We start from the raw sequence: 13,766 nt of genomic DNA on the forward strand, positions 1-13,766 counted from the left end.
TGCAAAAATGTGGGTGAAAATTCACCATTATACTGAAAACTCAATATAGCAGTACTGAAGCCCCGATGAAAAGATATTTGGGGGGGAAGGGTGGTGGTGCTAAAAATGGTCCCACTCAAAGCCCTAAAACTGGGGGAGACATGTACAAAAGAACATTTCTCATCTTCAGAGTTTTTAACCTATACTGGACAGCCAAGCCTTTAAGCCACAAAGGAAATCCCCAGCAGCAGGAAGCAGGGTAATAAACTGGGACAAGTACCCTTTCTCAAAAAGACAATTTGTCCTTCCTTTTCTGTCCGGGTTCCCAAGAAGCAGAGTAGTCAAATCTGATGTTCTATCACAGTAACATGTTCATATAATCAAACCTATTTGCTGTACTTTACCTTTTTTTGGTTATGATTATATTTTAACCTAAATTGCATTACACACACACACACACACACACACACACACACACACACACACTGAACTGGAGGGGGTCAATTCCTCCCCATCCATGTTAACCCTTCCAAGGAGGCAGTTCGTTTTTATGAAATCAAATAAAAGATTTCGTATCAGCAATTAAGGTTCAGCACACCATCAATAGGGACTCATTACAAAAAAGTGTGAGGCAAACTGCTATCAATACTAAGGCACTATTTTGGGTGGCTGGCTGGCTCAAAGGGTAGAGCATATGACTCTTGATCTTAGTAAGTCCCGTGCTGGGGGCAGAGTTTACTTAAACAAAGAGGGGCACCTGGGTGGCTCAGCTGGTTAAGAGTCCAACTCTTGATTTCGGCTCAGGTTATGATCTCATGGTTTGTGAGATCAAGCCCCACTTCACAAAACCTGCTTGGGAGTCTCTCTTTTGCCCTCCCCATTCACTCAGGCTTTCTCTCAAAATAAACAAACATTAAAAACAAAGAAAAACACCCCCCCCCCCAAACCCTATGACACTGCTAGGTGTTTTCGAGTATGTCCATAAGTAATATCAAGAATTTCTATAGTTAAATCAATCTTGCAAGCCAGGGACTTGCATTCCCAATGCAAAACAGAAAATGTTAACTAAAACGGTGTGTGTTACATGGAAAAAAGAAAAGAGTGGAAAAATTAAATACCTTTGCTCTTCAGAAAGTCTTCAGGGATCCCCGTGCATAAATGTTCTTTGCTTGACTGCATCAGGAGGTCTTCCTGCAGGAAGAAAACCCAGTGGTCAGGGAGGATTTAGAGATACCTGAACTCATGAATGCAAATTACCATCTGAGAAATTTCTTTATGATTCCTGGAAATCTGCTAGTAGTCACAAAGTTTGGCAACTAAAGGAAATCTCACATTTAAAGAAATACAAGAAGCAAAAACTTCCACTTCTTGTGGCGCCTGCAAGGTTCAGCCAGTTAAACGTCTGACTCTTGATGTCGGCTCAGGTCATCTCACCATGGTGAGACTGAACCTCGTATCAGGCTCCGGGCTTGTATAGCCTGCTTCCCCTCATCCCTTCTCCCCCATTCATGCTCTAAAATAAAAAAATAAAAACAAGCCACCACTACCAACAAAAAACCTTCCACTTCTCTAGAATTTGAGCTTCAAAGCCAAGTTTCCTAAGGTCTGGACAATAACAGAGCCTTAAAATATTGAACTGCAGGTCCAAACAAAACCCCATAAATACATTCTAAATCAAGAAACAAATTGCTGCAACATAACTTAAATTTCATTTGAAAGGAAAACAGCAAATTGGATGTATCTCAGTCCTTAACCATTCTAGATATCATGTACTCATTTTCTTTCCAAACTTCTTAGAAGGGTGATTTTTTTCTCTCCATCCCCCTTCATTGGAGGGAGAACATCTAAAAGAGGACACCTTCACTGATAACCAGTTTTTTCCTACAGAAGGAATTCAGGAAAATGAGAGGGGGCAGTGGCAAATATGCAAGTCATGACAGCAAATGGTCTCAAGGCCTATGAGGTAAGGGTCGACCAGCTAGGAGACACTGACAGACCTAAAATGGCTCCTTACACTAAGCTCTCCCGAGTCACCTCTTTTCCCTTGCCCTAAGATTAAATTTTTTTCACACTGATTTAATTGGTTAAGTACAAGATACTGACATGCTATACATCTAAATCTACAGACAGTAGACTTTTTACAGCACTTCAAACAAACCAATCCAAAGCAAGCAAAAACCATTTGGAGCCTGAGCAAAGTTCCGTGGTAGAAACAGAACCCAAGACTGAGAGGAAAGATAAAAGCAATGGTAAGCACAGGTAGATATACGCAGAAATAAAACATTATCATCGCAACTGAGAGCATGGATTATTATATGTAAAGCTGGACTATTCTTTTATTTCCTTAGTGTGGAATGCTTTTGCAAAGCATGAACTTAAAAACATATTATGTCCCAGGTAACTTATGGTAACACTACATGTATGACAAAGAAGTAATGATTTCTAGCATGATGTCAGGTCAGACTTATTTGTAAAAGAGGAGAAGAGAAAGCAATTACTTACCATGGAAGGAATGATGGAATTAGAAAATCACCACTGGGCAACCATCACATTAAAAATTATCTCAACCAAGAATTATCAATGGCTGTTAAAACTAGCAGCTAAAAGTTTGAATGAGAAACAGAAATATTTACATAGTTTCAAAACATTTCTCCACAAGATACTTAATAATTCCATAGGGGAAAATAGTAAGTTCACAGTGGAGAAACCTAGCAGACCCTACTTGAACAAAGTGATGGACTTCATCTTCCCAGGAATGAAGCACCCCAAAGCCGTGTGCCTCCTGAGAGGATATACCAAGAAAAACCAGCATCACTTCTTTGGAATTCCTGCTGCCAAAGTGCAAAATCAGAATCTAATCATGAGGAAACACCAGACAAGCCGAAATTAAGGGAAATTCTATAAAACAAATGGCCTGTACTCTTCAAGAGTGTCAAGGTCATGGGCTGAAGAACTGTTACATATTATAGGAGATTAGAGACACGCCAACTGAATGCCACAAGTGATCCTGGATTTTTCCTAGACCAAAAAAGCCATTTTTCTTTTGCTATATCAGAACAATTGGCCAAATTTGAATATGGTTTATAGATTAAGTAAAAGTACTTGGATCAGTGTTAATTGCTTGATTTTGATTGACATACCATAGTCACATAACAGAATGTCTTTGTTTGACAGGAAATACACATTGAAATACTTAGGCATCATGACTACAACTATACCATCAAATTATTCAAAATAGAAAAAGTAAATGTGGTAAAATGTTAATGGAAGAATCTGCATGAAGGGCGTATGGTAATTCTGTGTACTATCTGCAACTTCTCTGAAGTCTCATATTATTTCACAGTAAGAGGTTAAGAAAATATCTTTATTTGTACTTAAATTTGATCCTTCCTCCAAGATGACACTTCTCCCAGTTCTTAGGCTGAATGTTTGGGTGTGACATTAGATGCTAGTTAGAATATTTTTTCAGGCTAATACTTTATGGAAAAGGTAGAGTGCTGGAGTAAAAGATTACGGGATGAGGAGTCAGACAGGGCTCTGTTCCAACTTCAGGAATCCTATAGACTAGCTATATGGCACTAAGAACAGGCTTACAGATGGCATTAAGAATAAATGGGGACCATATAACACCTAGCAAGAAGCCCTGTCAGGACTGGGTGCTCCAAGAGCAGAAGCTCCAATCATCCATTAGACTTTAGACACCCTATTATCCCTTTCTGTGGGAAAAGCGAAATAGGACTATCACCAATAGATCCTAGTATATGTCGTGTGGAGTGACTAAGCTTTTCTGGGCCTAAAAGGACCTCTGCAAAGTGAGAGCTGTGCTCAGGTCAGCAATGGACAGGTTCCATACAGTTCCCTCAGACTGAACTGTGTTAAGTTTGTACAACTAATCCTATCAGCTCCAGCCCCTGGAGCGGCTGCTGGGATTTTAGTTTTGCTCCACCTGCTGCTCTAAGGTTCTCAGCTAGAGGACCCAAAATACCCTGGTGGAGTGCCAAGCCAACTGCTTCAGCCATGTCCCCTTCTCCTTGGTTAGTTATGATTTATAACAGGGAAGGAGAGAAGCAGAAGTTAGGAGTAAGTGATTCCCTTCTCCCTCTGGCTTGCTAACTTCTCTTAAAAGGTTCTGAGTTAAGAACCCTCAGCGGTTGGAGACCTTGTAAAGTTTAAAGTTTCAAATATGATCAGAAATTGACTAGGTTGAAAAAGAAACAGTGTGTGAGGCTGAGGTCAGATGTGAGAGACACCTCCTAACCACCACCAACACAGTGATGGGTGATCTCCATACGAGGTGGAAACTCTACCAAGTCTGGGCCTCATGTATGGATAAGAGGAACAGAACACCCCACCTGCAAGCAGTGGACATAGTGATCCTGTGACTCCCCCATGCCCTCAAGGTCAGCTAATTAATCACTTGTAGAAATTTATCAATTTTTTTCCTACAATATTTAATCTGCTAAATGTTCTAATTTTCAGGATTTCTAGACATAGTCCTAAACATTTTCTCTTCCACCTAAATTCTACAAAATCTGTTTTGAATGAATCAACTTCCAAGATGAAAGTTTACATGGATCCTTCTTTTCAACATCAAGTGAAATAACCACTACAGTTTATAACAGGCTATTACCTGTATAAAATAAGAAATGCCACAGAACAGTACAAAGTCATTTTCCAAACTGCCAGCTAACAAATTCTCTGCCTTGTACATTCAACAGGTCATCCTTCTGCCCACTGCTTGGAATCAAAACCAATTTCTGGTACTTCAAAGTTTTGGCAGATTTTAGAAAGGTCTTGAAAAACCATTCACACTGTTCATCTGTAATCTTACTGCCTATTAAAAGTTTTATGTCCTAGAAAAAGATGCAATTCTCTGATTCATTCCTGTGAGACTTATTCATGGTAGGAAACAACACAACTATCTAAAGGAAGAAAATGAATATACACCAGGCTCTTCAGCTTTTATAAGCAGCGTGGTTACAAGCTCCTCAGGGCCTGATTTATCTCTGAGCTGTAGCCCCACTTGTAACCGAACTCTGCTGAGCTACTCTAAACTTGAGCTTCCTGAGCTGGAGACAGTAGGTAAATAAGGAAGGGCACTGAGCGCCCCATCTTCAGATGGGACTGCCCATACACTGACGTGTACAATGATGGGGGCAATAGTATAGAGCAAATGAGACACTTCCTACTACCTGGCATTTGTGGAAATAGCCATGACTAGTCCATAATTAAGAACACTCTAAAAATAAAATAAATTTTTATATCTCTAGATGGATCTTTCCTTCTCCTACCCTTGCATATTTAGAAAGGAACAGTTGTAGAACAGTAATTTTAAAACATCTTTACAAGGTGCGCCTGGATGGCTCAGTCAATTAAGCGTCTGACTTCGACTCAGGTCATGATCTCAGTTTGTGGGTTCGAGCCCTGCATCGAGCTCTGTGCTGACAGCTAGTCTTCTGTGCATAGCCTGTCTTCGGATTCTGTGTCTCCCTCTCTCTGACCCTCCCCTGCTCACACTGTCTCTCTCTCTCTCAAAAAATAAATAAAACATTTAAATAAATTTTAGAAAAAATCTTTACAGAGCTTAAAAAAGGAATTTTCTGGGGGGCCTGTGTGGCTCAGTTGGTTAATCATCCGACTGGCTCAGGTCATGATCTCACAGTTTGTGGGTTCGAGCCCCACGCTGGGCTCTGCGGTAACAGCTCAGAACCTGGTTTGGATTCTGTGTCTCCCTCTCTCTCTGCTCCTCTCCTGCTCATGTTTTGTCTCTCAAAAATAAATAAATGTCCAAAAAAAATTTTAATTAAAAAGAATTTTCTTTCATGTATTTCAATTCAGGGAAACAACTGGTGATTTTAAATAAGGCACTGATCACCTTAGTTGGGAAAGGCATTTGGTAATATTCCCCAACAATGATTATTTGAGGACTGCTACAGTTATGAGGAGAAAGTTCTATCTTAAGTCTCAGCAATATCTCACTGGTGTTTGGGCAATTCTCTGTACTTTTAACAACATGAGATGTCACAGGCACACCATTGCTATGGGAACAACAGTGCCCTGGCAGACCTGGAGAACAGGTTATGGCCTCTGGTTTTACTACTGACAGCATGAAGTTCAGACTTTTTTCACTTTTAAATCACCAAAAATGAATTCTTTCCAAGATATCCTTTTAAACAAACAGCAAGCTCCTATGCACTACTGCAAATTTCCTGTAGGATCGCAGACTCTTAGGGTAAGAAGTAGAAAAGCTTAATGGACATTTAGTTCAACAGGTTTTCATTTAAGTGAAGTCATGCAAACTGCACAAGATTGGGTCTTTGATGAACATGCCATTAAAAAAAAAGTTTCCTGGGGAGCCTGGGTGGCTCAGTCAGTTAAGCGTCCAACTTCAGCTCAGGTCATGATCTCACAGTTCATCAGTCTGTGAGTTTGAGCCCTGAGTAGGGCTCTGCACTGACAGCTCTGAGCCTGCTTCAGATTCTGTCTCCCTCTCCCTCAGTCTTTCCGCTACTTGTGTGCATGTGCAGGCGCTTGCTCTCTCTCTCTCAGAAACAAAAATAGAGTTATTTCCTCTTCCAAGGTGGGGGCTGAAGGCACAGTGAGGGAAGCAGAAGCACCTATTTTATACCCAAAGAGCCATGTTTGAGGATGGCAGAGCAACAATTAGAGCTTGGATCATTCCTGAGCTGGGTTACCTGTTCTGGACCCTCCTGTATAGAGACTTCTATGAGAGAGGGAAATAAAATTCTACCTAATCTAAAAACAAAACAAAACAAAAAGCCATTAAAATAAGAAACCAAAACCAAAAAACCACACATATTTCTCCAACAGCATAACATGGTTCAAGTGATTGACAGTTATTGTGCTTCCTTATTTGATGTCCCCTGTCCAGACAGCTTCAAATAGCTGTCAAAAAAATGCATACTGCTGCTTCATGTGTTACAGCTAACAATCAGAACTTTTTCTGTGTCTGTGTTGAGCATGAATCACATCCTGGAACCAAAGCTTTTGTAACACATTCAACCCAAGCATAGCAACCACCATGAGAGGAAAAAAAAAAAGTAAAATATATAAAAACTTAAATGCCCTATATGTTATATCTATGCACCAAAAAAACCGAGCCTATGTTGAAGGAAAAAACCACCACAGTATAACAAGTTTTTAGTGTTTACTCATCTATGAGAAATATCACATACCCATCTCTTTATATTTTATTCTTAGATAATACCAAATCTTGTCCATACCCTTGCAGGTAGCTTCAGCGTGCACCAAAGTGGTAGACCTTGGTCCTACCACTGCGGAGCTCAGAATGGAGTTCATTCTTCCACCAGGTGGTCTGGCTCTTGCAGCTGTCCCTGCCACTGTGCCTCCTCTCACTTTCCCTTACTTCCTTTTTGCCTTCCTGCTCTCCTCTACTCCCCAATAACACAGTGGCTCCTGATCAAAGCACCAAATTATTAGTTATAATCTTTTATGCCTTTTGGACACAATAAGGCAGGAAAGAATTATTTTTTGCTGTCTTTCCTTTTCATGACTAAAGTATTTCATGGTTAGAATATTTAATGTAAAAAACTTTTTTTAAACATTTATTCATTTTTTTATTAAAAAAATTTTGGGGGGGCCCCTGGGTGGCTCAGTTGGTTAAGCATCCAACTTCGGCTCAGGTCATGATCTTGCAGTTTGTGGGTTCGAGCCCCACGTCAGGCTCTGTGCTGACAGCTAGCTCAGAGCCTGGAGCCTGTCTTCAGAGTCTGTGTCTCCCTCTCTCTCTGACCCTTCCCTGCTCACACTGTCTCTCTTTCTCAAAAATAAATAAAACATTAGGGGCGCCTAGGTGGCTCAGTTGGTTAAGCCTCTGACTTTGGCTCAGGTCAGATCTCATGTTTGTGGGTTCGAGCCCCGCATCAGGCTCTGTGCGGACAGCTAGCTCAGAGCCTGGAGCCTGCTTCCGGTTCTGTGTCTCCTTCTCTCTCTGCCCCTTCCCCTCTCATGCTCTGTCTCTCTCTGTATCAAAAATAAATAAAACATTAAAAAAAAAAGGTAGTTAATTAAAAAAAATAAGAGATCCCTGTGAACAATGACAGACTTTTAAAAAAATAAAAAAAATAAATAAAACATTAAAAAATGTTTATGTCTTTATTTTGAGAGAGAGTGAGTGAGCTGGGGAGGGGCAGAGAGAGACACAGAATCCGAAGCAGGCTCCAGGGTCCAAGCTGTCAGCACAGAGCCCAACATGGGGCTCGAACCCAGGGACTATGATGAGATCATGACCTGAGCTGAAGCCGGACACTCAACCGACTGAGCCACCCAGGCACCCCAAACATTCATTCATTTTTGAGAGAAACAGAATGCAAGTAGGGGAGGGCAGAGAGACAGGGAGACACAGAATCTGAAACAGGCTCCAGGCTCCGAGCTGTCAGCTCAGAGCATGATGCGGGGCTTAAATCCACAAACCATGAGATCATGACCTGAGCTAAAGTCAGAGGCTCAACCAACTGAGCCACCCAGGTGTCCCTAGAATATTTAAGTGGTTATTTAAAAAAATGTTCAGTGCAGTCACAAGATGACAAAGACTGTATAGTTCCACTTAGATTAGTTCCATAGAGGTAGTCATTTTCATAGCGACAGAGAGAATGGTGGTAGTGAGGTACAGGGGTGGGGAGTTTTTGTTCAATGGAGAGAGTTTCAGTTCGGCAAGATGAAAAAGTTAAGAGTTCTGGAGATGGATTGTGTTGATGGTTATATGACAACATAAGCAATGGTGCTTAACCACCACCGAACTATACATTTATAAATGATTAAAATGGTAAATTTTATGTTATGTCCATTGTACCATAATAAAAAAAAAGGTTAGACCAACATTTAAAAAACAGGTTGCTTTGGGGCACCTGGGTGACTCAGTTGGTTAAACATCTGACACTTGATTTTGGCTCAGGTCATGATTTCACAGTTCATGGGTTAGAGCCCCGTATCAGGGTCTCTACAGTCAGCACAGAGCCCACTCAGGATCTTCTGTCCCCCTCTCTCTTTCAAAAATAAACATCAAAAGATAATTAAAAATAAATTGCTTCAGGGGTGCCTGGGTGGCTCAGTCGGTTAGGTGTCTGACTCCTGCTTTCAGCTCAGGTCATATTCTCATGGACTGTGAGATAGAGGTTCCATGCATTGGGCTCCATGCTGACAGCGCTCGAGCCTGCTTGGGTTTCTTGCTCTTGTTTCAAAAATAAACACTGGGGGCACCTGGGTGGCTCAGTCGATTAAGTGTCCAACTTTGGCTCAGGTCATGATCTCCCAGTTCATGGGTTTGAGCCACACATCGGGCTCTGTGCTGATAGCTCAGAGCGTGGAGCCTGCTTCACTTTTGTGTCTCCCTTTCTCTCTCTGCCCCTCCACCCACCCTTGCGCTATCTCTGTCTCTCTCAAAATATTTTTTTTTGAGAGATAGAGAGAGACAGCATGAGCAGGGGAGGGTCAGAGAGAGAGGGAGACACAGAGTCCCAAACAGGCTCCAGGCTCTGAGCTAGCTGGCAGCACAGAGCCTGATGTGGGGCTTGAACCCACGAACTGTGAGATCATGACCTGAGCCAAAGTCAGATGCTTAACTGACTGAACCACCGAGGTGTTCCTGTCTCTCTCAAAATATTTTTTAAAAAAATTTTAAATAAACACTAAGTTGCTTCATAAAATAACATTTTGTTGAGTTTTCTTTTAACAAAAAATATTATTTTTTCAAGTTTATTTATTTTTAATTTTTTTTTAGTATTTATTTATTTTTGAGACAGAGGGACAAAACATGAGGCAAGAGAGGGAGACAGAATCTGAAGCAGGCTCCAGGCTCTCAGCTGTTGGTACAGAGCTTGATGCGGGGCTCAAACTCATGAACTGAGAGATCATGACTGGAGCTGAAGTCCAACGCTTAACAGACTGAGCCACCGAGGTGCCCCTGAGTTTATTTATTTTTTGAGAGAGAAAGAGGGTGAGTGGGAGAGGAGCAGAGAGAAATAGGAACAGAGGATCCAAAGTTGGATCCTGAGCTGAAGTCAAAGCTCAACTGACTGAACCACTCAGGTGTCCCAATGATGAGTTTAAAAGAGATTAGATGAGGTGCGCCTGGATGGCTCAGTCAGTTAAATGACTGACTTTGGCTCAGGTCATGATCTCATGGTTCGTTCGTTTGAGCCCTGCATCGGGCTGTCTGCTATTAGCACAAAGCCTGCTTTGTATCCTCTGTATCCCCCTCTCTGCCCTTCTCCCGCTTGTGTGCTTGCATGCATTCTCTCAAAATAAACTTTAAAAATGTATAAAAGTGATTAGATGAGTGAATGAAATAGATATTTAATATGACAGTTAAGGCTTCATCAGAAACCAAGATGTAGAAAAGTGCTAACTTTTATTTCTAAAAAATGATATAGTCCTTCTCCTTCAACTAGGAAATTCACCAAGCTGACTGAACTTTGTCAAATTCAGTTGATTCATACAATGAATGCTGTGGAAGCCTAGGTGGCTGTCTTTCAAAATTACAGCAAGTTTTTATTGCTGGAGCCAGGCTCTGTTGAAGTCCTTACCTTTTCTGTCATGACAGATTTTGGTCCAGAGGAAACAGAGGAGCTAGTAAGTAGTAATCTTTGAGTACTCTTTCCCAAACCTAAGTCAGTGCCCAACTGTGGGCCCCTTGCTGGTTTGATATGAGGAACAGCTGAAGGAAAAGAACTTTGTGGAATGTTGCTAAAGGCAAATCAAAGACAGAAAAATCACAGAATCTCAGGATGGGAAAATAGCTCTGAAGTTGCTTGTCTAAACTAGAATCTCCTTTGCTGTATTTCTGACATACAGTCACTCAGCCTCTTCATAAACATGACTTTCCTGCACCACCTAATCCATTTCTAGACTGATCTAGACTGGTCTAGATGTTAAAACATACCTTTCGTATGGACTTAAATTCTGTCTCCTTTAAGCAAGGTTTTAGCATGAATGGGGGAGGGGCAGAGAAGGAGGGAGACACAAAATCCGAAGCAGGCTCCAGGCTCTGAGGTGTCAGCACAGAGCCCGACGCGGGGCTTGAATCCACGGACCATGACATCATGATGTGAGCCGACGTCAGATACTCAAGTGACTGAGCCACCCAGGTGCCCCTAAATAATTGATTTAGAGATGTCTCAGATGTACAGAAAAGTCTGCAAATATGGTTCAAAAAATTTCCTGTCTTTATCTAGCTTTCCTCAGTGTTAACATCTTACATATAATCATAGTATAGTTATTAAGGTCAGTAAATTGATATTAATATATTATTAACTCCAGAATTTATTCAAATCTTATTAATGTCTTCTTAAAATCATTTTTCAGGACCTGGATCCAATCCAGGCTCCCATGTCTTAGTTAGTCTATGTGTTAGTTTTCATGTCTCCCTAAGTTCTCCCTTAACTGGAGATAGTTCCTCAAGTATTCATCTTTTGTGACTTTGACACTTTTGAAATGAAAGTCTCTCGATTTAGGTTTGATGTTTCTTCAAGATTAGATTCTGGTTATGCATTTTGGGGGCAGGAATCTCACAGAAGTGATGCTAGTTTTTGGTGCACCCTCCCACAAGGTACACGACTCATCTCTGTGGAGGTGAACTTCCATCATTTGGTTCAAATGGGTCTGCCAGGTTTCTCTATTGTGGAGTTACTATTTTCCTCTTTGTATACCTTGTAATGCTTCTGTTACTCTGTAATCTTATGGGGGGATACTTGGAGACAGTGTAAATATGTGTTTCTCATTAAACTTTTAGCCACTAGTTTTTTTTTAAAAATGTTTATTTTGAGAGAGATACAGATAGCACAAGCAGTGAAGGGGCAGAGAGAAAGGGAGAGAGAATCCCAAGTAGGCTCCATGGTCTCAGCACATGGCCTGATTCAGGTCGATCTCATGAGATCATGACCTTAGCTGAAACCAAGATTTGGATGCTTAACTGACTGAGCCACCCAGCTGCCCCTTAGCCACTAGTTTTAACATGCACTGAGGATTTTTGCTTGAGATGGTTATTACCATGATGATTTCCAAATAGTGATTTATTTCTACAATTCCTTTTACATTTATTAATTGGAATTCTTCAAGAGCTTTCTTTTTTCAAGTTTATTTCATATCAGCACAGATTCAAGATACTTATTTTATTCTATAGATTATAATTCATTACTATCATTATTTAAATTCAATTGTCCCAATCTTAGCCACTGGGAGTCCTTTCAAGTTGGCTCCTGTGTCCTTCTGATATGTCTCCATAATTTTCTGAGCAGTTCACCACAAACTGTTCCAGAATCAGCTTGTATTTTTTCCTGTGCCAGCCCCCAAAACATTTCTCCAAAAAGTCTTGGTTCCTTTAATTAGATGTTATTTAGAAACCAAGAACTGAATACTAGGTGTGCTCACTACTATGTGTTGCTGCTTCTAGACCCCACCTCAAATATACACACACACAGAGTATTTCTGATCTACCCATGTATATTAAAAACTCTAAGTTCATACTGCTAAATCCAATTCTAGTTCCATACCACAGGGTTCATTCTAGCCCTCATCCCCTTGTGTGCAACTCTGTTCTGTTAGTGAGAAACCTGGCTCTCATCTACAATATTTACCCATTCACTCAATCCTAGAATATACATGCAGCAGTTTAGGAATTGCTAAGCCACACATCTGTGAAAAACAATTTTACTAAAATGTTTTGGGTTTTTTGGACTTAGACAGAATTTTTATTCAATTTTGGGCTCCCCTCACATCCTGGCTAATTATTTTTCAAGTATGGCCTCAGAACTCTACAAAGAGATGTACTCAGAGAAGTTTACTTCTTCCTGTTCCTTCTCCCTCATTCCCACCCTCTCTACCCTGCTCCCAATAGGTAACCAAACCCATTCGTTTCTGGTTATTCTTCCTGTATGTGTTTTATACAAATGAGCAGATACTTGTATACTTATCTCACCTTCTTTCTTGAATGACAGGGAGGATACAATAGATATTTACTTGCCCTCTGTTTTTTTTTTTTTTTTTAACCTAACAGTACATCCTAATTTGCAGGAAAAAGTTAACAGAGCATGCCTGTTATCCTTAGAAAGTTCTGCTTGCAAGGCTGGCCTTGGCTTATCTGGGAACTTAGATTTTGGGAGAGTTTCCAACATTCCCTAATGATAAGAGGGGCTCAGAGCACCCATACAACAATGGGGTTTATGTTGAAACACCTGCTTTCCTTCTGTAAGTCTGGAATTTTGGTATGTGCCAGGGAGAGGATGCCCATGTGACCAGCCTCCAGTAAAAACTCTGGGCTCTAACAAGCTTCCATGGTAGACTACATTCCACATGTGTTGTCACAATTTGTTCCTGGAGGTGGCTGTATGTATGTGACTACACTAGGAGAAGATTCTTGGAAACTAGCATGTGATAGCTTCTGGATTTGGCACCACGCTTCCCCCTTGCTGATTGCTTTATATCCTTTTGTTGCAATTAATCTTAGCTACAAATATGGCCATGTGCAGAGTCCTGCAAGTTCCAGGGAATCACCAAACCTGGAGGTGGTCTTGGGGAGCTCTGACACATCTGCAAAGCATTCCTTATCAGTACATGGAGATCCTCCTCAACTCCTTATCACCGGTGCACGTACTGCATGTATGGATGTAAAATACACATGCTACAGTTTATTCAACCTCTCTTCTCTATGTGGACATTTAGGTTGCTTCAAACATTTTGCAGTAATAAACAATACTGTGAAAAATAACTTTTGGTATATATATTTTCACAGTTTTGGAGGTGTACATTTG

The 13,766-nt window shown here is 40.8% G+C and overlaps 1 protein-coding gene across 10 annotated transcripts in view; it reads right to left on the reverse strand.

The window, feature by feature from the left end:
* Positions 1-13,766, reverse strand: part of PRR14L (proline rich 14 like) — a 61,354-nt gene that overhangs the window by 35,446 nt on the left and 12,142 nt on the right. For all 10 annotated transcript variants that reach the window (XM_029921821.1, XM_029921822.1, XM_029921827.1 and 7 more), the window contains one exon: positions 1,098-1,170. In XM_029921821.1, coding sequence (XP_029777681.1) covers positions 1,098-1,170 — 73 coding nt within the window. The remainder of the gene's footprint in view (positions 1-1,097; positions 1,171-13,766) is intronic.

The sequence above is a fragment of the Suricata suricatta genome, chromosome 14 (genome assembly GCF_006229205.1).
Source record: "Suricata suricatta isolate VVHF042 chromosome 14, meerkat_22Aug2017_6uvM2_HiC, whole genome shotgun sequence".
Classification (NCBI taxonomy): domain Eukaryota; kingdom Metazoa; phylum Chordata; class Mammalia; order Carnivora; family Herpestidae; genus Suricata; species Suricata suricatta.